This window comes from Sapajus apella, unplaced genomic scaffold, assembly GCF_009761245.1.
Source record: "Sapajus apella isolate SASKATOON/1434 unplaced genomic scaffold, GSC_monkey_1.0 scaffold28, whole genome shotgun sequence".
In the NCBI taxonomy this organism is placed as follows: domain Eukaryota; kingdom Metazoa; phylum Chordata; class Mammalia; order Primates; family Cebidae; genus Sapajus; species Sapajus apella.
The window spans coordinates 6,896,383-6,919,618 of record NW_022436968.1 but is presented as its reverse complement, the minus strand read 5'-3'; the positions used below and the strand labels follow the sequence as shown (position 1 = coordinate 6,919,618).

Below are 23,236 nucleotides of genomic sequence, written 5' to 3'. Positions count from 1 at the left end.
TTCCAAAAGAATTGCTCTTTTGTAGTATAAAACGGGACTCACAGAAGCAAAAGTAGGATTACTCCATGTTTCAGGAGCCTCAACTTTACTATACAACAAGGATTGCAATTCAGACACCATCTGTCTCACAGCTGCGAATCATTAAGCTTCAGCAACAACATTTCCCTGTCTCATTTCCTGATTTCTGCCAAGCAAGTAGGAAGTATTGCCTTTACCTTGTAGCAAATTCCTCAATTAGTAAATGGTTATATACTTCCATTTAAACTCCAAAATTTAGTGATTCTTTTTAGCTGAAAACAAAGCACCGTTGGTATCTAAAGTAACATTGTATTTTGCTGATGATTTCTAAATGTGAATTGTTTTTAAATGCTACTTTTTTACTTAATTTTGCCTAACAATTTATGATGTAAAACACATGATATATTCTGGAGGAAAGCACGTTGTTTCACTTTACCTGACCAATGTTGGCATAGAAATGATCAAAAACATTCACAGATATTCAATTTTGTTGGATTGCTGAGTGAGCGTATTTGTGTGATGTTAAAGAAATGAGCTTGGGCTGCATGTTGTTACATATGGTTTGCATTATGAGAACAGAATGTTAATAGGAAAAAAAAGGCAAAGCATTGGAAACAAGAGAAAATTCCAGGTTTATTTCTCTTTAAAAGAAAGTTATTATTTTACTTCTACTAAGACAGGACATCTTTGTAACAGTACATATACTACATTTTTATCATTAAGTAATTATTATCTGCTGTTTATTTTATTAGATGAGTTCAGTGAATAGTTTCCAGCATTCAAAGTTTGTTTACATTTTACGGATATTCTCATAAGTTTAAAAATGATTATTTTAATTTAGGCTTTTTGTTGTTTTTTTCACTATTAATGTCAAAATTTAAAATACAGTTTTAAAGTGTGCTTTGCCTGAACTTTGTAAAGTGTGTAACTGTGAATTCTCTTCTTTTTCTCTTTATAGTTTATTCTTCTCTTTGATATCACTGCCTGATTAAAATAGGAAAAAAATACATTTTAAGTTGCATTAATGTAATTCGGATACATTGAAGCAGTTGATTTCTATGTATGTGAGAAATATATCTGTCATTAACATACAGAAAATTAAAGCTTATTATGAAAGCAAATATAGACCTCAATTTGTGACAGTAAATATATTTTAAATAGGACATTTCTCTAGTGGAAGAAGTAAGCTTTGAAAAGTAAAGATGTGCAGAATTAGGATGAATTATTTTATAATTGAATATTTTTATAATTTTGGATCATTAAAAATGTAAGTATACACACTATAGCATTTAGTATTTTCTAATATTCACACTTAGCTTTCTCAGTTGAAAAAGGTAGGAACCAACCAATCTTGTCATTCCCAGACTTGTGCCTTTTCTGTCTAGTTGTCACTAAATCTGAAGATTAGGCTTTGTGACTCCTCTTTTTATGTGTTGAGAATAATGAAAAGAAAGAAAGCACCAGATCCAGAAGCCAGTGTTTATTTCCATAGATGAATCAGAGAACCAGGAGGTTTTTCACCTCCAGGTCACTGGCCTGAAAGCACATCAGGCCTAGGGGGATTCCACCTGACAACAATTTTAGGATATAAAAATGCAAAATAAAGAGGTGGACTCAGATCACATAGTTCAAGTCTCCTTTGTAGATGCCAAGAATTATAAAGAGATTGTGTTTTTCCCCACATATTTATGAACGTTTCAACCTATGTTATTTAAGAATATTTTCTCATTTTATCTTCTGCAATTCTCACTCCTCAACAATCTATAGAACTTTATTCCTGTATTTTCTATTGTAAGCATAATAAATACACTGTTTATGTGTCTTTCAAAACAACAAATGTTAGGTCCCTTGCCCTGACCCAACTGTGGATACTATGACATGTGCTTCTACCTACTTAAGAAGCACTAGTTCAAAGCAATCCACAGTGACACTTTGGGGTATTACATGACAAGAATCGAGTTTCCCACCTTGTCTGTTTCTCCCACAGTTTCTAACAGAATTCTTGTTTATAGAGGTAGAATTAATATTTAATTAATATAATAATAGGGTATATTTCAAAGGTTTATTAATACAATAATAGGGTATATTTCAAAGGTAGTAAGTCATATTAAAACTATTAGCACTTACAAGATTATGTAGTAAATAACACAGCAGAAATATGAAATATACCTTTTTGGAATATTGTTTGTAAAATAGTCAAGTTGAATTCCCATTTCTAACAAAAAGTGTATTTGCCCTTTTTTACTTTTTAAGGTAGGATCTCACTGTGTTGCTCAGGCTGGCCAACAACTCCTGGGCAGAAGTGATCCTCCCATCTCAGCCTCCCAAAGTGCTAGGATTACAGGTGTGAGCCACTACACCCTTTTTTAAAATACAGAATTACTCACTTTTGTCTTTCATGTATTTATCTACCACAGACATCTGTTTATGTGTTGAAATAAGCCAATTTACAAAATGTTAATTTAAAATACTTTTAATTTTATGTGTGAGTGTAGATATTCAAAGCACCGTTAAAATGGGAAGGAATTCCAGACTATTGATCTATTTAGAAATGTAAATGTTTAAAATATTAATATTATTGCTGTTCTTTAAAAGTATTTTATCCTAAAGTATTTTTTATTCTAGATCTTTTGCCCCCTTTAGGCCTTCATGGAAATGTTTACATGAGTGTCTTCATAGTAACACATTGTATTTACAATTTTATAGGACTTGGAATTCATATAGATTGATGGATATGATTCAGTGCCCCTATCTCTTAAGATTTTGGACATTAAGCTAGAGTTATGCAACAGCCTAAGTATTTATCACAAATATTGGAGTATGTGGAGACTCTGAGTGTTCCCTTGGCGTTTCATTGAGTAAAGGCTAAATAATAACAGTTATTGACATAGTCCAAGATGCAGAGAGCAATGGCCTATCTGTAGTTTAAATTATTATCTTTTTCTCTGCATAAATTGCTCAAAAGTACTCAACTTGACTGTCTCCCCAGCCACATGGAACAGTGAATCCAATTAAACCTCTTTCTCTTGTAAATTGCCCAGTCTCAGGTATGTATCAGCAGCATGAAAATGGACTAATACAAATACAATAAAGAGATATGATAAGAAGAGGACGCATAACTGATTAGTTTCTAGGGCTGGATTAGTTTTAAAGGTAAATTTTATTTCAATATAGAGATATAATTTCTAAAGACATCTTTGCCCTTTCGTATTTCTTACTTGTATGAAAAAATCTTAACCCCTGTTAATGACTATGCACTTTTCTATTTAAGCAAACGATGTGGCTGGAACAAACCCCACACACATGCATTCCCACAAACTCATATAACTAAGTTTATTAGTTATCTTACATTTGGATTGCAGTCATCATAAGGTCGTTATAATTTTGCAGAAATTTAACCTTCTTACCTCTTCCGTTCACTCTTCCATTTAAGATGACTATTTTCTGCCTGAACAACCATCCTTTTCTGTTCTTGAGTCCTTATACCCCGTCATCATACTCAGAGCTAATACCTACTCCTTATTTACTGAGAAAATGCATGTAATTGGAAGATAGATTCTACATTTTCCCATCACCCAGTCAACCAAACTATTAGGTATTTTAATATGTTTCCATGAGTCAGCCTTCCCTTCTCTTATGCTGAGTGAATTGCTTCTGTTCATCTAAGGACAGGGCCTTCTCTTTGACCATATTCCCTCTTGCTTTCTCAAAGAATTTCTTCTTGCACTTATGCTCTCTCTTTTCTGTATCATCAGTTTTCTCCTGTTAACATAATTTTCCCATCAGCATAAATATATATTCAATAGTTCTCCCCTAAATTGTCTAGTTTTGAGTCTTATGTCACCCTCCATTTCCTGCCTCATTTCTCTGTTTCCATTTAAAGCAAAATTCCTTGAGTTTCTCTACTTCTTTACTTTATTTCTTTCAACCAGTTGACTATTCCAGCCGTGTGTCCTCTGAAAATACAATGCAAATGTCTACCCACACTAGTCAGGCGATTTTATTTTTATTTTTAATTTTTATGGGTCCATAGTAAGTATATATATTTATGGGGTACATGAAGCATTTTAATGCAGGCATGTATGCATAATAATTATACCATGGAAAATGGGCTATCCATTTTTTCAAGCATTTACCCTTTGTGTTATAGACAATCTAATTATACTCTTAGCTATTTAACAATATAAGCTTAAATTACTACTGACTATAGACATCCTGTTGTGCTATCAAAAGTCTTATTCATTTATTCTAATTTTTTTTTGTACCCATTAACTCTCTCCACCTCCCTCACAGCACTTTACCCTCATCCCTATACTCTGCTTCCCATCACTTCTCATCCCCTGGTATCCATGATTCTACTGTCTGCCTCCGTAGGTTAAGTTGTTTTGATTTTGAGATCTCGCAAATAAGTAAGATTATGAGATGTTTGTCTTTCTGTGCCTGTACTATTTCATTCAACATAGTGAATTCCATTTCCATCCATTTGTTGCAAATGACCATATCTCATTCTTTTTACAGCTGAATGGTACTCCACTGTGTATAACTGCCACATTTCTTTTTATCCATTTATCTGTTGATACTTAGGTTGCTTCCGGTTCTTGCCTATTGTGAACAGAGGTGCAACAAACATGAAAGTGCAGTTACCGTGTTGATACACTGATTTCCTTTCTTTTCAGTATATACATAGCAGTGGGATTGCTGGAACATATGGTAGCTCTATTTTTAGTATTTTGAGGAACTTCCAAACTGCTCTTCATAGTGGTTGTATTAATTTACTTTCCACCAACAATGTAGGAGGGTTTCTTTTTCTTCACATTCTTGCCAGCATATTTTTATTGCCAGTCTTTTGGATATAAGCCATTTTAATGGGAGGGAAAGAATGTAATTTCTGAGGCTACAGAAACTACATCTTTTTCATATGCCTATTTATCATTTTTGCGTCTCCTTTTGAGAAATATCTATTCAAATCTTTTGCTTATTTTTTCATCAGATTGTTAGATTTTTTTTTTCCTACAGAGTTGTTTGAGCTCCTTATATATTCTGGTTATTAATTTCTTGTCAAATGGGTAGTTTGTAAATATTTTATCCCATTCTGTGGGTTGTCTCTTCACCTTGTTGATTGTTTCCTTTGCTGTGTAGAAGTTTTTGAACTTTGTCCATTTGTTCATTTTGGTTTGGTTGCCTGTACTTGTAGGTTATTACTAAGGAAATTTTTGCCTAAATGAATGTCCTGGATGTTTTCCCCAATGTTTTCTTATAGTAGTTTTATAATTTGAAGTCTTAGATTTAAGTATTTGCCTATATTGATTTGATGTTTGTATATGGCAAAAGATAGAGATCTAGTTTCATTCTTCTTCATATAGATATTCAGTTTTCCCAGCACCATTTATTGAAGAAACTGTCATTTTCTCAGTGTATGTTCCTGGCACTTTTATACAAAATGTGTTTACTGTAGGTGTGTGGATTTGTTTCTGGGTTCTCTATTATGTTTCATTTGTCTATGTGTCTGTTTTTATGCCAGTACCATGCTGTTTTGGTCGCTATAGCTTTGCAGTACAATTTGAAGTCAGGTAATATGATTCCTCCATTTTTGTTCTTTTTGCTAAGATAGCTTTGGCTACTGTGGGTCCTTTGTGGTTTCATATAAATTTCAGGATAGTTGTTTTCTATTTCTTTGAAGAATATCATTGGTATTTTGATAGAGATTGCATTGAATCTGTAGATTGCTTTAGGGTAGTATACACATTTTAACAATATTGATTCTTCCAACCCATTAACATGGAATATCTTTCCATTTTCTGGTGTTTTCTTTAGCTTTTCTCATTGGTGTTTTAGTCTTCATTATAGAGATCTTTCACTTCTTTGGTTAAGTTAATTCCTAGTTATTTAAATTTACCTGTGGCTATTGTAAATTGAAATCTTTTTTTGACTTTTTTAGGTTGTTTACTGTTGGCATATAAAAATGCTGTCGAATTTTGTATGTTGATTTTTGTGTTTGAAATTTTACTGAATTTATGAATTCTAATACTTTGTTGTTTTTGTTTTTGTGGAGTGTTTAGGTTTTTCTAAATGTAAGATCCTTTCATCTGCAAACAAAGATAGTTTGACTTCTTCCTTTCCATTTTTGATGCTCTTTATTTCTTTCTCTTGTCTGATTTCTCTAACTAGGACTTCCAGTACTGTTCGAAATAACAGTGGGGAAAGTATGCCTCCTTGTTGTATTCCAGATTTCAGAGGAAAGGCTCTATTCAGTATAACACTAGCTGTGAGTCTGTCATATATGGTTTTTATTATATTGAGGTATGTTCTTTCTATACCCAGTTTTTGAGAGTTTTTTTTTTTTTTATCATGAAGGGATGTTGAATTTTATCAAATGCTTTTTCAGCATCAATTGCAATGATCATGTGATTTTTATCCTTCAGTCTGTTTGTATGATGTAGCACATTGATTTATTTGCATATGTTAAACCATTATTGCATCCTAGGGGTAAACTTGGGCATAATGAATACTCTTTTAAATGTATTGTTGAATTTGGTTTGCTATCATTTCGTTGAGGATTTTTGCATCAATATTCATCAGTGATGTTGGTCTACAGTTTTATTTTGTTTTTATTTGTTTATTTATTTATTTTGGACGTGTCTTTGTCTGGTTTTACCAGAATAATCCTGTCCTCACAGAAGAAGTTTAGAAGTATTCCCTCTACTTCTGATTTTTCGAATAGTTTGAGTAGTATTGGTATTAGTTCTTTAAATGTTTGGTAGGATTCAACAGCGAAGCCATTGGGTCCTGGGCTTCATTTTACTAGGAGCCTTTTTTTTTTTTTTTTTTTTTTTTTTTTTTGAGACAGAGTTTTGCTCTTGTTGCACAGGCTGGAGTGTAATGGCATGATTTTGGCTCACCCCAACTTTTGGCTCATTGCAACCTCTGCCTCCCAGGTTCAAGCGATTTTCCTGCCTCAGCCTCTCGAGTGGTTGGGATTACAGGTATGCACCACTATTCCTGGCTAATTTTGATGTTTAGTAGAGATGGGATTTCTTCATGTTGGTCAGGCTCATCTCAGACTCCTGACCTCAGGTGATCCACCTGCCTTGGCCTCCCAAAGTTCTGGGATTATAGGCATGAGCTACCGTGCCTGGCCCTGGGAGCCTTTTAATTATGGCATTAGTCTTGTTACTTGTTATCGCTGTATTCAGGTTTTGAATTTCTTCCTGATTCAATCCTGGTAGGTAGTAAATGTCTAGGAATTTGTCCATTTGTTCTAGACATAGTAGCTCATAGTAGCCACTAATCCTTTGAATTTCTGGGATAGCAGTTGTAAAATTTTCTTTTTCATCTCTGGTTTTATTTACATTTTCTCAGTCTGCATAAAGGTTTGTCAATTTTATTTAACTTTTCAAAAACTAACTTTTTGTTTCATTGATTTTTTATATAGTTTTCTTCTTTTTAATTTCATTTATTTCTGCTTGATCTTTATTATTTCTTCTCTTCTACTGATTTTGGGTTTGGTTTGTTCTTGTTTTTCTGGTTCCTTAAGATGTCTGATTACATTATTTATTTGAGGTTTTTCTTCTTTTTTGTTGGAGTCACTTACATATAAACTTCCTGCTTAGTACTGCTTTTGCTATATCCTATGTGTTTTGGTATGTTGTGTTTTCATTGTCATTTGTTTCAACAAATCTTTCAACTTTCTGCTTAGTTTCCTCATTGACTCACTGGTCATCCCGGAGCATATAGTGTAATTTTTATGTCTTTGTATAGTTTCCAAATTTTCTCTTGTTATTCATTTCTACTTTTATGCCATTGTGGTCAGAAGAGGTGCTTGATATTATTTCAATTTTTTTGAATATTTTAAGACTTGTTTTGTGACTTAACATGTGGTTTATCCTTGAGAATGTTTCATATATTGCAGAACAGAAAGTGTATTCTGCAGTCATTGGATGAAATGTTCTATGAATACCTGTTAGTTCCATTTGGTCTAGAGTGCAGATTAAGTTTGAAGTTTCTTTATTTTCTGTTTGGAAGACATTTCCAATGCTGACAGTGGGGTGTTTAAGTCTCCAGCTATTATTAGATTAAAGTCTATGTCTTTAGTTCTAATAATATTTGCTTCATATATCTGGGTGATCCAGTGTTGGGTTCATATACATTTAAAATTGTTATATCCTTTTGCTGGATTGACCCCTTCATTATTATATAGTGAACTTCTTTGTCTCTTCTTATAGTTTTTTCCTGTTTTGCTTTTATTGAAGGTGATTTTTTCTGGTGATATGATTTAGTTTCTTGGGTTTTTTTTATTTTTTTTTTTTGTGTATCCATTACATAGTTTTTTTGCTTTGAGGTTATCATGAAGCTTGCAAACACTATCTTATAACCCATTATTTTAAGCTGATATAACAAGGAAAGAAAGCCTATAAGGACTCAATGCCACAACTTCATACCCCTGTTTTCTTTTAATTTTTTGTTACAACTTATATATTATTGTTTTATTTTTTCTTAAAAAGCTGTTGTAGTTATTATTTTTGATTGGATTATTATTTAGTTTTTCTTCCTAAGAGTAGTTCATATTCCATGATTACAGTGTTATAATATTCTGTTGTTTTTCTATGTACTTACTATTACCAGTGACTTTTGTACCTTCAAGTGATTATTTATTGTTCATTAACATCTTTTTCTTTATGATTTAAGTACTCCCTTTAGCATTTCTTGTGGGACAGGTCTGGCGTTGATGCAATCCCTCAGCTTTTGTTTGTCTGGTAAAGGGTTTATTTCTCCTTCAAGTTTGGAAAATATTTTTGCCAGATATATTCTAGAAAAAATATATTTTTGCCTTCAGCACTTTAAATATGTCATGCTATGGTCTTCTGGTCTATAAAGTTTCCACTATCTCACTATCTGCTGCCAGAAAAAGACAGCAGCAAAGTCTGCTGTCAGATGTATTAGATCTCAATTTTATGATATTTGTTTATTTTCTCTTGCTGCTTTTAGCATCCTTTTTCATCCTTGACCTTTGGGAGTTTGATTAAATGCCTTAAGGGAGTCTTCTTTGAATTAGATCTGCTTGATGTTCTATAAGCTTCTTTTATATGGATATTGATATATTTCTCTAGATTTGGGAAGTTCTCTGTTATTATCCCTTTCTACTCTTGTCTTTTTCTCTACCTCCTCTTTAAGGCAGTAACTCTAAGATTTGCCCTGTTATGGCTTTCTAGATGCTGTCCGTGTGCTTCATTGTTTTTTCTTTTCTTTTTCCTTTTCTCTCCTCTGTATACTTTCAAATAATCTGTCTTCAAGTCCATTAATTCTTAATCCTGCTTGATCAATTATTCTTGTATTAAAAGACTCTGATACATTCTTTGGTATGACATTTGCATTTTACAGCTCCAGAATTTCTGCTTGATTCTTTCTAATTATTTCAGTATCTTTGTTAAATTTATCTAATAGAATTCTGAATTCCTTCTCTGTGTTATCTTGAATGTCTTTGAGTGTTCTTCATTCAGATATTGTGAATTCTCTTTCTGAATTCAGAGGTCACATGTGATGCTTTATTTAGTTCATTTTGTGAGGTCATCTTTTCCTGGATCATCTTGATAGTTGCAGATGTTCATGTGTCTGGCCATTGAAGAGTTAGATATTTATTGTAGTCTTCACAATATGGGCTTGTTTGTATGCATCCTTCTTGGGCAGGCTTTCCAGATATACAAAATGACTTAGGTTTTGTGATCAAAGCTGTATCTTCTTTAGGGCAGACCTCACGTTCCCTAATGCTGTGGTTCTTATAGACTCATAGAGGTACTGTACTGATGGTCTTGGACAAGATCCTGAAGAATTCTCTGCAATACCAGGCAGACTCTTGTTCTCTTCCCTTACTTTCTTCCAAACAAACAAAGTCCCTCTTTCTGCTCTGAGCCACCTGGAGTGGAGGGTAGAGTAACACCTCACCCCTGTATCCACCACCCATAGCTTCCACAGGGTCAGACCTGAAACCAGCACAGCACTGGTTCTCACCTAAGGCCTGCTATAATCACTCCCTGGCTACTGCCTACTTTTGCTCAAAGCTCTGGGGCTCTACAATCAGCAGGTGGCAATGCCAGCAGTCCTGGGTTCTTCCCTTCAATGCTGTGAGTGACCCTAGGACCTAGATGAGTACAGAGGTGCCACCTGGGAGCCAGGGACTACAGTCAAAAACCTTAGAAGTCCACTTGTTGTTCTGTTGTCCTGTGGTTGAGCTGGCACTCAAATCATGAGATATAGTCTTCCTATTTTTGTCTCCCCTTTCCAAAGGCAGAAGAACCTCACCATGTGGCCCCTGCCACCTCCGGCCTATGGGGAATACTGCCAGACTACTGCCAGTGTTCCCTAAGGTCTGAAGCCTCTTGAATCAGCTTCTGGTGAATGCTGTCAAGCCTGAGACTCACCTTTCATGGCAGGGGGCTTCCTCCCTGCCCCAGAGCAGGTCCAGAAATGCCATCCAAGAGTCAAGTCCTGGAATCAGGGACCTCAGGAATCAATTTCATGCTCTACCATCCTGTGGCTGAGCTGGTACCTAAGGTGCAAGACAAAGTCCCCTTTACTTTTTCCTCCACTTCTCTTGAGCAAGAGTCTCACTCTGTAACCACCACAGCTGCAAATGTGCTGAGTCTCACCTGAAACCTGCAAGTCTTATAGTCTCACCCAGTGTTCTTGATGTAGTTTCTGGGTATTGCTTCTGGTTATTACTCTGGTTACTTTTTTGTTAGCATGTTACAAATCTTGCCATGACTGAGTTCTTCCCTTCAAGGCAGTAGGTTCCCTTCTGGTTCATGGTGTTTCTACAAATTTCATCAGGGAGCTAAGGTCTGAACAGAGACTGTAAGACTGACTGGTGCCCTATCCTGCTGTGGCTGAGTTGGTATACAAGATGCAAGACAGAGTCCTCCCCACTCTTCCCTCTCTGATCCTCAAGCAAAAGGAAGGAGTCTCTTTCGGAGCCACAAACTATGCAGCCTGGAGTTAGCGGAGGGGTGATGCCAGCAGTCCCTTAGCAGTCCTGGCTGTTGTCTCAGTAGGACGTGACCCCTCTCTCCTTCAGACCGCTGACTGTGGGCCCAGAGCCCTTTAGCTCATGATGGGAAGACTTAGGGGAACTGAAGTTTCAAACACTGGGTTTAGCGATTCCTGTCCGTGTAGGGCTTGTTTAAATTCTCCTCATTTGGCGAGCACCACCTGAGTTTGGCTTGTTTTGCTTTCCGCTATAACAAGGGCGGCACTGAGCTCAATGCCTCACAATTGCTAGCTCTCCTTCTCCCCAGTGCACAGCAATGCTCAGAAACACCAGGCTGCCTCTCTGAACCCATGCTTCTATGGAGGGATGGGGGAGGGGTGGAGTCTGAGATTCAAGAATGTTTTTCCAGTGCCTCTTTCAGCGGTATGAAGGTAAAACCAGGTAGCGTGAGCGCTCACCTGATTTTTGGTTCTTATGAAGTTTGTGTGTGTGTGTGTGTGTGTGTGTGTGTGTGTGTGTGTGTAGATATTTGTTAACTTGGTGTTCTCACTGGGGGGACAATCAGGAGAGCCTTCAGTTTTGCCATTTTGCTGTACCCTCTCCCAAATCAGGCTGTTTTAGTACCTGTCCTCTGAAACTGCAATGCAAAGGTCACCAGTTATCTCCATGTTCTGAAACTAATGGTCGTTTTTCAGGCTTTCTCTTTGTAGAACTCTGATTATCATTTAATCATTTTTCTTTTAATAAAAACATTCTTCATTTGGATACCAGAAGCACATACCTTGCTGGTTTTTATTTTACCTCAATGGCTGTTTCTTATCTATCTCTAGCTTGCTCTCCTTATTCTACCCATAAATTTGGCATGCCTTTAGGCTCAAATATCATTTATCTGTGTACACATACTTCTTAACTAATCTCGCCATGTACAAGCTGATTACTTTATAAGTAAAATCTCTATTCCTACCCTACCTACCAGACAATGACTCATATATCCAACTACTAACTCAGCATCTCGTCTATGATGTCTGGTAGGTATCTCAGAACTAACATATTCAAAACAGAAGTCTTGACAGGTGTGGATACTCACTACTATACTAATGAGGAAAAGCTTCAAAACAGGAGTCTTGAATTCTTCGTTTCAAACTTTGCTTTCACCAAGTGTCCTTTTCTTAATAAATGGCACTATGATTCATTCAGTTAAGAAGAAAAAAATAGTAATAGGTGTCCTTGAATTTTCTTTCTGTTACCCTCAATATTCATCCATCAATTAGACTGGTCATGTTTCTTTTAGAAATATAAATCAAACAAGACTGCCAAGGGTCTGGGGACATGACACAGCAAAAAAAAACCCAAAAAGTTTATGGCAAAAGTTAAAAGAGAAATCTCTCATTATTTTCAAGAGTTGGAGTGAGGAGGATGATAATGTTAACTCTCAGGGGTTGGGAAGACCTGGAATTAAACTGAAATGAAGAGTAGAGGGTTCTTGTTGCTATTGAGGCAACCTTCTCTTTCTGCCTGGAAGTGTTGCATATTTTTTCTCTGCCTGTAATATTCTTAATTTTCTTGTAACATAGCTAGGTGTGAAACTTACAGTTTCAGATTTTTTGTAATCTTTTTTAATTCTCTGAAATTTCTCTCCATATTTTTTTCAATTATATCCCCCTCTTTGTTTATATTTTTCTCTACAATATTCTCAGCATCAAGATTTTGGCAGTTTTATTTCATATATCTTAGTATATCTTTGATATGTAGCTTTGCTTTTTTTTGTAGTCACCAAGGTGAATTTCTTCACTTTATCTTTGAACTCAGTAACACATCTGTAAGCTGTGCATGCCTTTCTCCAATCTAGGCCATTTATCATTGCTTTAAAAGATCTCAGCTATTATATTTCCTACTAATATCTTCCATGGGGTTCACTTATTGATAACTTATTTTTTTTCTCATTGACAAATGTCTTTCCCTTTGTTTTTAGGCATATTGACATACAAGATACTAAATAAACATTTTAAAAGATATGAATAAATAAATGATTAAGTCAATCAAATGATGACTCTCTCACAGGTGGTCTAGTGCTCACTTTATGAATTTATCAGAGACTGCCTGTCATTGATGATGGAAATGAAATGTCTGATTAAGTGATGAATCGAATTAGATACTAACATAATTTCATTCTATTCTTAGGATTTTTTTCCATAAAAAGCTTAACCTAAATAAACAAAATTGCCCTATTTCCTTATTAGAGTCCATTTATCTTTCATTTTTGGTATCAGAACAATCATGGTGTTTGCTTGACTTCAGTGAAACTTTTGTCTGAAAACATGTATGACTGAATCAAATTATTCATTTATATTGCTTCAAACATATATATTATTTTAACAGATTTCTTTTGTTTAGTAGAACTGTTTATGTCAGAGAATGATCATTGCTATTATCATTGTTAGCTTGTTTACAATATTTTCCTTGATGAAAATATTCATTGTTTTTATTTATATAGGTTTTCATAATATTGTGTGATATGTGTAATAAAGGAAGAGTATAATTTGGTTACTCAGATGAGTGGATAACTTTAGGGAATTTCCTTATTCTAAAAATATCTTCAAAATTATTAAAGATTATTTTAAAATTGACATACACTTGAAATAAATTTGGGAGCTAATATATGTGTCTATAAATCAATAAATTATACATGATTTGACAAAACTTGATTTGCTCATTTGATTTGTAATTCAACAGTTATTAACTATAGATATGTACTTGACACTAGAGAAGCCAAGATCACACCATTATTTTGAAAAAAACTAAATTTATTTACTTTTTTAGGATATCTTTTTCAATTCATTTGAGGGAATAGTTTTTATGATGAAATGAAAGCACTCATTAGTGTGAAAAATTGAGAAAATAGCTCCTTTTCAGTGGATATTTTGAAAGGAAAATTTGAAAATTAGTTCAGCAAAATAGGTTGCAGTTAGTCGCCAGAAATCTTTCCAAATACGATTGAGTAGATTGTCAAATTAAAAAAAAAACAAGTCTGGACTTAGGTAAGGAGAGACTTTGTTTGAAAGGATGTTTGCAACAAGGGGAGGGGGACAATTGCAATAAGGAAAATATGCCAAGAATAAGATCAGCAAGTGTCTCAAAGGTTAAGCAGCAAAGTGTTTGTTTTGTTTTGTTGTGTTGTGTTTTGTTTTGTTTTAGGGAATAGTAAGCAAGACTAGAAAGAATTGGATGTAAGAAAGTAGGACAAAAGAGGGTGGTATGATTAGGGATAAGAGCTCAGAGAATGATGTACCCTGTAAAACAGAGTCAGCCTGTTATTAAGAGAGGCTATAAATGAAGGGTTGAGGCTACTGAGACTGCATACGTGTTAGAGTTTGGGAGCCTGGGGGGAAGGAGTAAAGCCTAACTAAAGTTTGGTTAATTCGAGTAGCAAATATTTTGTCCAGTTTGGTCAGTGGCCCAAACAGTTTAGCTAATCATTTATGAAGCAAAGAATGGCATTTTGGAGGTCTATGTCTTTCCTTGTCATAGGTACAAAAGGGAAGTGTCCTGCATCTCATCTAAGTCATATGGGAAAGGGTTCCTTGCAATAAGCTGTTTCTGGAACACAAAGGTGTGGGGTAATTTCTTTAACTTTTGCTTTTTTTTCCAAGATGACAAGTGTATTACTCCATTCTCACATTGCTATAAATAGATACCTGAAACTGGATAATTTATAAAGGAATGAGGTTTAACTGGTTCACAGTTCTGCAGGATGTGCAGGAAACAGTGGTTTCTGCTTCTGAGGAGGCTTAAGGAACTTCCAATCATGGTTGTAGGCAAAGGGGAAGTGAGGCATCACACATGGTGTGAGCAGAAGCAAGAGAGAGTGAATAACAGTGGTGAAAGTGTGCACCCTTGCTGTGTTTCAGATTTCAAAGGAAAGCTTCCAGTTTTTCTTCATTCAGCATGATATTAGCTGTGGGTCTATCATATATGATTTTGATTATATTTGAAGTATGTTTCTTGTATACTCATTTTTTTATGGTTTTTATCATGAACGATGTTGAATTTTATCAAATGCTTTTTTAGTGTCTATTGAAATGATCATGTGGTTTTTAATCCTTTGATCTGTTTGTATGTTATAGCACACTGATTGATTTGCATATGTTGAACGATTCTTTCATCCCAGAGATAAAATCCCACTGGGGATTCATGATGAATGATCTTTTTAATGTATCGTTGAATTTAGTTCACTAGTACTTTTTTAAGGATTTTTACATTAATATTCATTAGTGATATTGGCTTATAGTTTTCTTTTTTTCAGATGTGCCTTTGTCTGGTTTTAGAGTCAAGGTAATACTGGCCTTATAGAATGAGTTTGGAAGTATTCCCTCCTCCTCTATTTTTTGGAATACTTTGGGTAGTATTGGTATTAGTCCTTTAAATGTTTGGTAGACTTGAGCAGTGAAACCATCAGGTCCCAGGCTTTTCTTTACTGTGAGACTTTTTATTACAGCTTTGTTTGATGATCTTGATATTTGTTATTGATTTGTTCATGTTTTGAATCATCTTCTTGGTTCAATCTTGTTACATTATATGTTTCTAGGAATTTGTCCATTTATTCTAGATTTTTCCAATTTATTGCCATATAGTTGCTCTAATCATAGTAGCCACTAATGATCCTTTGAATGTCTGTGGTATCAGTTGTACAATCTCCTTTTTTTGTGTCTGATTTCATTGATTTGGATGTTTTGTCTTCATTATTTCTTTTCTTCTACTAATTTTGGGTTGCTCTTGCTTTCCTAATTTTTAAGATGTATCATTAGGTTGTTTATTTGAAGCTTTTCTTCTTTATTGATGGAGTCACTTCGGGCTATAAACTTCCCTCTTAATACTACTTTGGCTATATTCCATAGATTTTTATATATTGTGTTTCCATTGTCATTTGTTTCAGGAAAATTTCCAATTTCCTTCTCAATTTCTTCACTAACCCACTCATCATTCTGGAGCATATTGTTTAATTTCCCCATGTTTGTATAGTTTTCAGAATTCTTGTTATTTATTTTTAGTTTTATTCAGTTTTGGTCAGAGAAGATGTTAGATATTATTTCAACTTTTTTGCCTGTTTTAAGCTGTTCTGTGACGTAGCATGTGATTTATCCTTGAGAATGAGCCATGCACTGAGGAAAATAATGTATATTCTGCAACCATTGGATTAAATGTTTTGTAAATATCTGTTGCCTCCATTTTGTCTAAAGTGCAGATTAAATTTGAAGTTTCTTTTTTGAGTTTCTTTCTGGAAGATCTGTTCAGTGCTGAAAGTGGGATGTTGAAACCTCCAGCTATTATTGTATTGGAGTGTAACTCTATATTGTTAAAACTGTTATATCCTCTTGCTGAATTGACCACTTCATTATTATATAGTAACCTTTTTTTCCTTCTTTTGTAGTTTTTGCCTTGAATCTATTTTATCGAAATAAATATAGCTACTCCTACTCTTTTTTAGTTTCTATTGTCATGGAATAGCTTTATACCTTTATTTTTAGTCTATGATTGTCTTTATAGATGAATCGCATTTCTTGTAGGCAGCAGATCAATGGCTCTTTTCCCCCTAGTACCCCATGTTTCGCCACTCTGTGTCTTTTGATTGGAGAGTTTAGTCCATTTAGATGCAATGGAATTATTGATAACTAAGGACTTACTCCTTCCAGTTTATTACTTGTTTTCTGAGTGTTTTGTCATCTTATCCTCCTTTTTTTCCTTCCTGTCTTCCTTTTATTGAAGATTCTGTCTAGTAATATGATTTAGTTTTTGGCTTTTTATTTTTTGTGTATCTCTTGTATGTTTTTTAGTTTGAGGTTACCATGAGGCTTGCAAGTACTACTTTATAACACATTATCTTAAACTGATAACAACTTAACACTGTTTGCATAAACCAACTAACAGGCAAAAAGAAATGAAATAAAAACTCTACATCTGAACTATGTCTCTGCTTTTTAACATTTTGTTATTTCCCATTATAACTTATTGCACTATGTCTTGAAAAGTTTGCAATTATTATTCTTTATTTTTTCAGTGTTTAGTCTTTCCACTAAAGAGTAGTTTACACACCACAGTTACAGTGTCACAATATTCTGTTTTTCTGTGTAATTACTATTACAAGTGAGTTTTTTATCTTTGGTGATTACTTATTACCCATTAATGTTCTTTTCTTTCTTACCAAAGTGCTTGCTTTAGCATCTATTCTAGGACAGATCTGGTGTTAAAGAAATACTTCTGCTATTGTTTGTCTGGGAAAGTCTATATCTCCTTTAAGTTTAAAGCGTATTTTCACTGGATATACTATTCTGGGTTAAAAGATTTTTTTTTTCTTTAGCAGTTTAAATATGTCATGACATTCTCTCTTGGCCTATAAGGTTTCCAATGAAAAATCTGCTGCCAGATGTATTGGAACTCCATTGTTTGTTATTTGCTTACTTTCTCTTGCTGATTTTAGCATCGTTTATCCCTGATCTTTGGGAGTTTGATTATTAATGGCCTTGAGATAGTCTTCTTTGTGTAAAATCTCCTTGGTGTTGTATAACCTTCCTGTGCTTGGATATTGCTATCTTTCTTTAGGTTTGTGAAGTTTTCTGATATTATCCTTTTAAATAATCTTTCTACCCCTATCTTTTTCTTTGTTTCCTTTTTAAGACCAGTTAAGTCTTAGATTTGCCTTTTTGAGGCTATTTTCTAGATTTGGTAGGCATGCTTCATTCTTTTTAATTCTAATTTTGTCCCCTCTGACCACATATTTTTCAATAGCGTGACTTTAAGCTTATTACTTCTTTCTTCTGTTTGATCAATTCTGCTATCAAAAGACTCCGATGTGTTCTTCAGTATGCCAATTGCATTTTTCAGGTCCAGAATTTCTGCTTGATTCTTTTATTTCAATCTCTTTATTAAATTTATCTGATAGAATTCTGAATGCCTTCTCTGTGATATCTTGAATTTCTTTGCATTTCCTCAGCAAAGCTATTTTGAATTCTCTGTCTGAAAGGTGACATATCTGTTTTTCCAAGATTGTTTTCTTGTGCCTGATTTAGTTTGTTTGGTGAGGTCATATTTTCCTGGATTGTCCTAATACTTGTAGATGGCTGTCTGTGTCTAGGCATTGAAGTGTTAGGTATTTATTATAGTTTTCGCAGCCTGCGTTTGTTTGTATCTGTCCTTCTTGGGAAAGATTTTCAGGTATTCAAAAGGTCTTGGATGTTGTGATCTAAGCTTTAAGGGGGACCCCAAGCCCAGTAATGCTGTGGTTCTTAGAGACTCATAAAGATACTGCCTTGATGGTTTTGGACAAGATCTGAAAGAATTCTGCAGATCACCATACAGAGACTCTTAGACTCTTGACCTCTTCTCTTCTTTTTCTTTCAAAAAAAATGGGGTCTCTCTCTCTCTCTCTCTCTCTCTCTCTCTCTCTCTCTCTCTCTCTGTGTGTGTGTGTGTGTGTGTGTGTGTGTGTGTGTTCTGAACCACCTGAAGTGGGGTGGAGTGACACAAGCACCCCTCAGCTGACCCAGGACTATGCTGGGTCATACCTGAAACTGGAACAGCACTTGTTCTTGCCCAAGACCGGCTGTAACTCCTGGCTATTGCATTTTCTCTCAAGACCCTGGGGCTTTACAATCAACAGGTGACAAAGCCAGCTAGCCTGTGTCCTTCCATTCAGGGCACTGTGTTATCCCAGTCCCCAGACAGGTACACTGGAAGCCACAAACTAGAGTCAAAAACCAAAGAAGTCTTTCTGGTGTTCTGATGTACTGTGGCTGAGCTGAAACCACAAGACACAGTCCTTCCTATTCTTTCCTCCCCATTCCAAAGAACGTTGAGCCTAACCTCATTGCCACTGTCACTGCAGACCCATGGTGATTACTGCCAGACTACTGCCGATGTTACCTTAAGGTCCCTGGGCTCTTTAGTCAGCTTGCGGTGAATCTTGCCAGTCCTGAGATTCACCGTTCAGCATAGTGGACTCCCCTCTGGTCCAGAAATGCTGTGCAAGAGCCCAGTTTTGGAATCAGCAACCCCAAGAGACCACTTGGTTCCCTACACCACTGTGGCTGAGCTGGTACTAAGGTGCAAGACAAAGTCCCCTTTACTTTTCCCTCCACTTTTCTCAGGCTGAAGGAGTTTTGCCCTAATAGCCACCACAGTTTGGAATGTTCTGAGTCTCACTTGAAGCCAGCAAGCCATGAGTCTCACCCAAGCTTTTTGTTGTATAACCTGGGTATTGCTACTGGTTATGCAATAACCACGGGGTATTCAATTAGTAGGTAATGAAGGCTGCTAGTACTGAGTTCCTCCTTTCAAGACAATCGGTTCTTTTCTGGTGCAAGGTGTCTAGAAATGTTGTCTTGGAGCTAGAGCCTAGAACAGGTGCCTGATAACTCTGACAGATGCCCTACTCTGCTGTGACTGAGCTGCTATCCAAGATGCAAGACAGAGTCCTTTCCACTCTTCCCTCTTCTCTCCTTAGTGGAAAGGAGAGGTGTCTTTTGAAGCTTAATTGCCTCAACTTGTGTCTCAGTAGGTCATGTGGCCCAGCAGTCTACTAGCTCTGGGCCCAGTTCATCACTAGGACTCACCGAAAAGTTGCACTGCTTGTTTTAGGTTGCCTTTCCAGTTTATTTGGAGCCCCAGAACACTTTAGTCCACAGTGGCAAGGCTTGTGGTAATTCGAGTTTCGACAGCTGGGATCAGACATATCCCTCTGGCTCAGGCTATTTAAAGGCTCCCTCCATGGCCAGAAGTCAACCGAGTTTGGTGTGGTTTTGCTCTCTGCTATAACAGGATACCACTGAGTTGAATGCCTTACAATTACTGTGGTCTCCCTTCCCCAGCACTCATAAATGCTCTTGACAACCTGCTGCTGCTGCTGAGGGTAGAGGAGGAGTGATGTTGGTGATTCAAAACTGTTCCTTCTACCTTTTCAGTGCCTCTTTCAGTGATACAAAGTTAAAGCAAGGCACTGAGTGCTCATCTGATGTTTGATTCTTATGAAGGTGCTTTTGTTTGTTTGTTTGTTTGTTTGGATAGTTGTTAAATTGATGTCTTTATGGAGGAGATGATTGGTGGAGCCTTCTATTCTGCCTTCTTGTTCTGCCTCCCAAAGGTAAGAATTTTTTAATAATAGGGAAATGATTCATTCATGTGTTTGTAGTCACTAAAACAATATTTGTGAAAAGTTTCTCTAAAAAGAAGGATTTATGTTACACTATAAATTGAGATAAAGTCAATTTACATAGAATTGTATTTCTTATTAACATTAAAATTTTAACTATATATTTATCTCAATTATTAAAATAAATTGAAACATGCATTATTAATACATAAAATAAATAGTCCATTGAATCGCAACCTAGCGTTCACGTATCGTGTTATACACATTGGGGTACTGAACAAGGTAGCTAGTATCTACATATTTTCTGGTGGAGTTGTCAGACATATTTTACAAAAAAAGGGGAGAGTGAACATTGGATCAAATAAAATGCTAACAAGTGGTGTTTGAATAGTTAAATATAGTTTGTTTCAGAAAAATGACTGATCTGATATATATTGACTTTTATATCTGTACATTTTGTGAGCAAGCAAAAGTGCTTCTGGTGTTTTAGAGTTATAGTATTGTCATGTCATTATAGGTCCTCCATACTTGTTCAAATGAACTTTATATAATTATGGGAAGAGTTTTGGTTGTTGTTCTTGTTCTATTTATATGCCCCCAAGTTGTTTATATTATATTTTTTAAAATTTAAAAGTCACACTATTATTTAATTTTATGAATTTTTAAATCATGTAGTACGAAACTCCTTTTTTGATATTTCACAATCTCCTTTTGTTGAAAATGTCCACCTCATAGTGATGAAATGTGAGTAGTGGAGAGCTATACTGAATAATCTGCTGACAAATAAACTTCATAGTATTTTGTTACTTTATTTTTCCAGAGAAGACAAATTTTACATTTGCATATATTATGTTCTTTTTCTACTATTTTTTTTTTAATTTTCCCTTATTTCTTTAGGGTATGCTCAAGAAATAACCAGGTCTGTTAAGATATAGGTGAAAAGTGACTTTCAAAATGATACCAAATCTATTATATTCTCTATTATATTGTATTCCATTACGTATATATAGTCTGATGGCAGAATCCTCAAAGAAATTCAGGGCTTTGGGGGAAAAAAAAAAGAGAAGTACAGTGATTGAAAATGCATCGTTTCTTGGTTTATTGGTATAATATATGTGCGAGAGATAAACAGCCAGCCTCTTAAAAGGACTACAGTAGAACTAGTTTGCTCAGTCAACAATTGGATTTCACTAAGAGTGACAAAGTGGATGAAACCTTTAGAAAACAATGCTGAGTGCATTTTGATAATGATTTATTGTGAATGCCAGATGACACAGTGAAATATTTCCAGAAGATGGGAGAAGTGAAAGATGTGGTTACACAATGTAATGCATTAAAATTAAATTCTAAGTGATGAGAGTAACCTGAGCTGCTTATGCTGACTGACATAGGAATAAAGAATGTGATAAAATTATGAAAGTCTTCTAGCAGGAAGTGGTGGAGAGACTTTGAGTCTTAGAGTGGTATGGGGGAAGCTATTTCCAGAATCATGCAGAGCTTTTGGTCTCTGGTGAATTTATCTCTATCAGCTGAGATCTCTAGGACATAGTGGACAGAGAGTGGGGAACGTTTACCCAGAGTTCAGTTACTCTCTTCTCGTCTGCAGATGAAAGCACACCAAACTGGGCTCTTACACCAAGTACATGAGTTTCCTTTGATTTCTATTGAAGCAGGTCTCTAGATTATCAAGGAAGAATATTGTTAAACAGTTTTATTTAATGTGTTTGAATTCTAAAAATAAAAAAATGCAAATTATTGAAAACTAGCAAAGTATTTTAATTCTAAAAAGTATTTGTGTTATCCTGAAATATACCTGTGACACTAGGCCCCACAGAAGATAAGGTAGAAGTGAAAGGCTATCTTAATTTCAATTTATGAATGTTCTGTTACCAGAGCAGCAAAGTTACTTCTGCCTGTTTCATCAGTAAGATTAACTATCTTATGAACCCCAAATATATATTACAAAGCAGTGCAGAAAGTTTAATCATAAGTTTCTTCTCAGACCTTAATGTGAATTCCTTAATAATATTAACTATTTTATGAACCCCAAATATAGATTGCAATGCAGCGCAGAAAGTTTAATCATAACTTTCTTTTCAGACCTTACTGTGAATTGTCGCTGAGTCTCTGAAGGAGTTACTCCAGAAATCTTTTGTTGTTGTTGTTTTACATAAAGCCATTAAATATATAAAACTGAAGTGTCTCAGTTGGACAACCGTGCATAAAGAAAGTCCTTTAGCTGAGCTGCTGATTTTGATGTGTAGTCCTCACAGTAAACACACTACAGAACAGGCACTAAGAGGACCTCTTTGATGGATAAATAATGCTTATAAAAAGAGCACTAAATTTGGATCCCATGCTATATCTAACCCAAAGACATTGGCTAATATTTTCTGAGCTCAATATATACCAGATACTGTGCCAGGTACTTTCATACCTCTCCTAATGTGTAAAACAACCTTAAGTAATAGGTAATTTTATCTTATGGTTTTAACCACTGCTCCTAGTATATCACCTGTCTTTGTGACTTTGTAATAAACATGAAACTCCTCTGGGTCTCAGTTAAATAAAAACTAAAGTGCTTATATACATACCTCTTATCAACAAGCTGAGGAAAAAGTATTGGGTTTTTTCCTCATTAAGTTTGCAAATAAATGTAGTTAATGATGTATGTGTAATAGAAGAAGGACAAAATTGAAGAACTTTAGAGGAATTTTTATTGAGATGTTCCTATCTGCTTGTGCTATTCACATTATTCAGTACTTGTGTTTTTTTTACCCAGTGTACTTTGAGGCATTTTAGGATGTTGTTTGTAAATATTTTTAAAAATTTTAAAAGGCTTTGTAATTAAACAAATTAGCACAAAAGAGGTAAGTCAGCAGTCCTTCATTTGTGTTTTAATATTTTGTAACTTTTACAGGATATAAGGCGTGGAACTGAACATTTATTTGGCTGATCCTCATCATGAACCGTGCTTTTAGCAGGAAGAAAGGTAAGTGTGGTCATTTTTTAAAACTTGGGAGTCAAGCCAATATTACTATGAACATAAGCAGAGATGTTAAGAAATCAGGTTTTTTTTCATTATTGTTGTCAAA

At 35.1% G+C, this 23,236-nt stretch overlaps 1 protein-coding gene across 31 annotated transcripts in view; it reads left to right on the top strand.

The window, feature by feature from the left end:
- The window catches only part of GULP1 (GULP PTB domain containing engulfment adaptor 1), a 287,119-nt gene that overhangs the window by 152,073 nt on the left and 111,810 nt on the right, over positions 1-23,236 (top strand). For 23 of the 31 annotated variants that reach the window (XM_032292676.1, XM_032292677.1, XM_032292706.1 and 20 more), the window contains 2 exons: positions 20,057-20,132; positions 23,062-23,133. In XM_032292676.1, the coding sequence (XP_032148567.1) occupies positions 23,106-23,133 (28 nt within the window). In that variant the 5' untranslated portion in view covers positions 20,057-20,132; positions 23,062-23,105. The remainder of the gene's footprint in view (positions 1-20,056; positions 20,133-23,061; positions 23,134-23,236) is intronic. The other 8 variants (XM_032292703.1, XM_032292700.1, XM_032292686.1 and 5 more) reach the window with 1 other exon arrangement.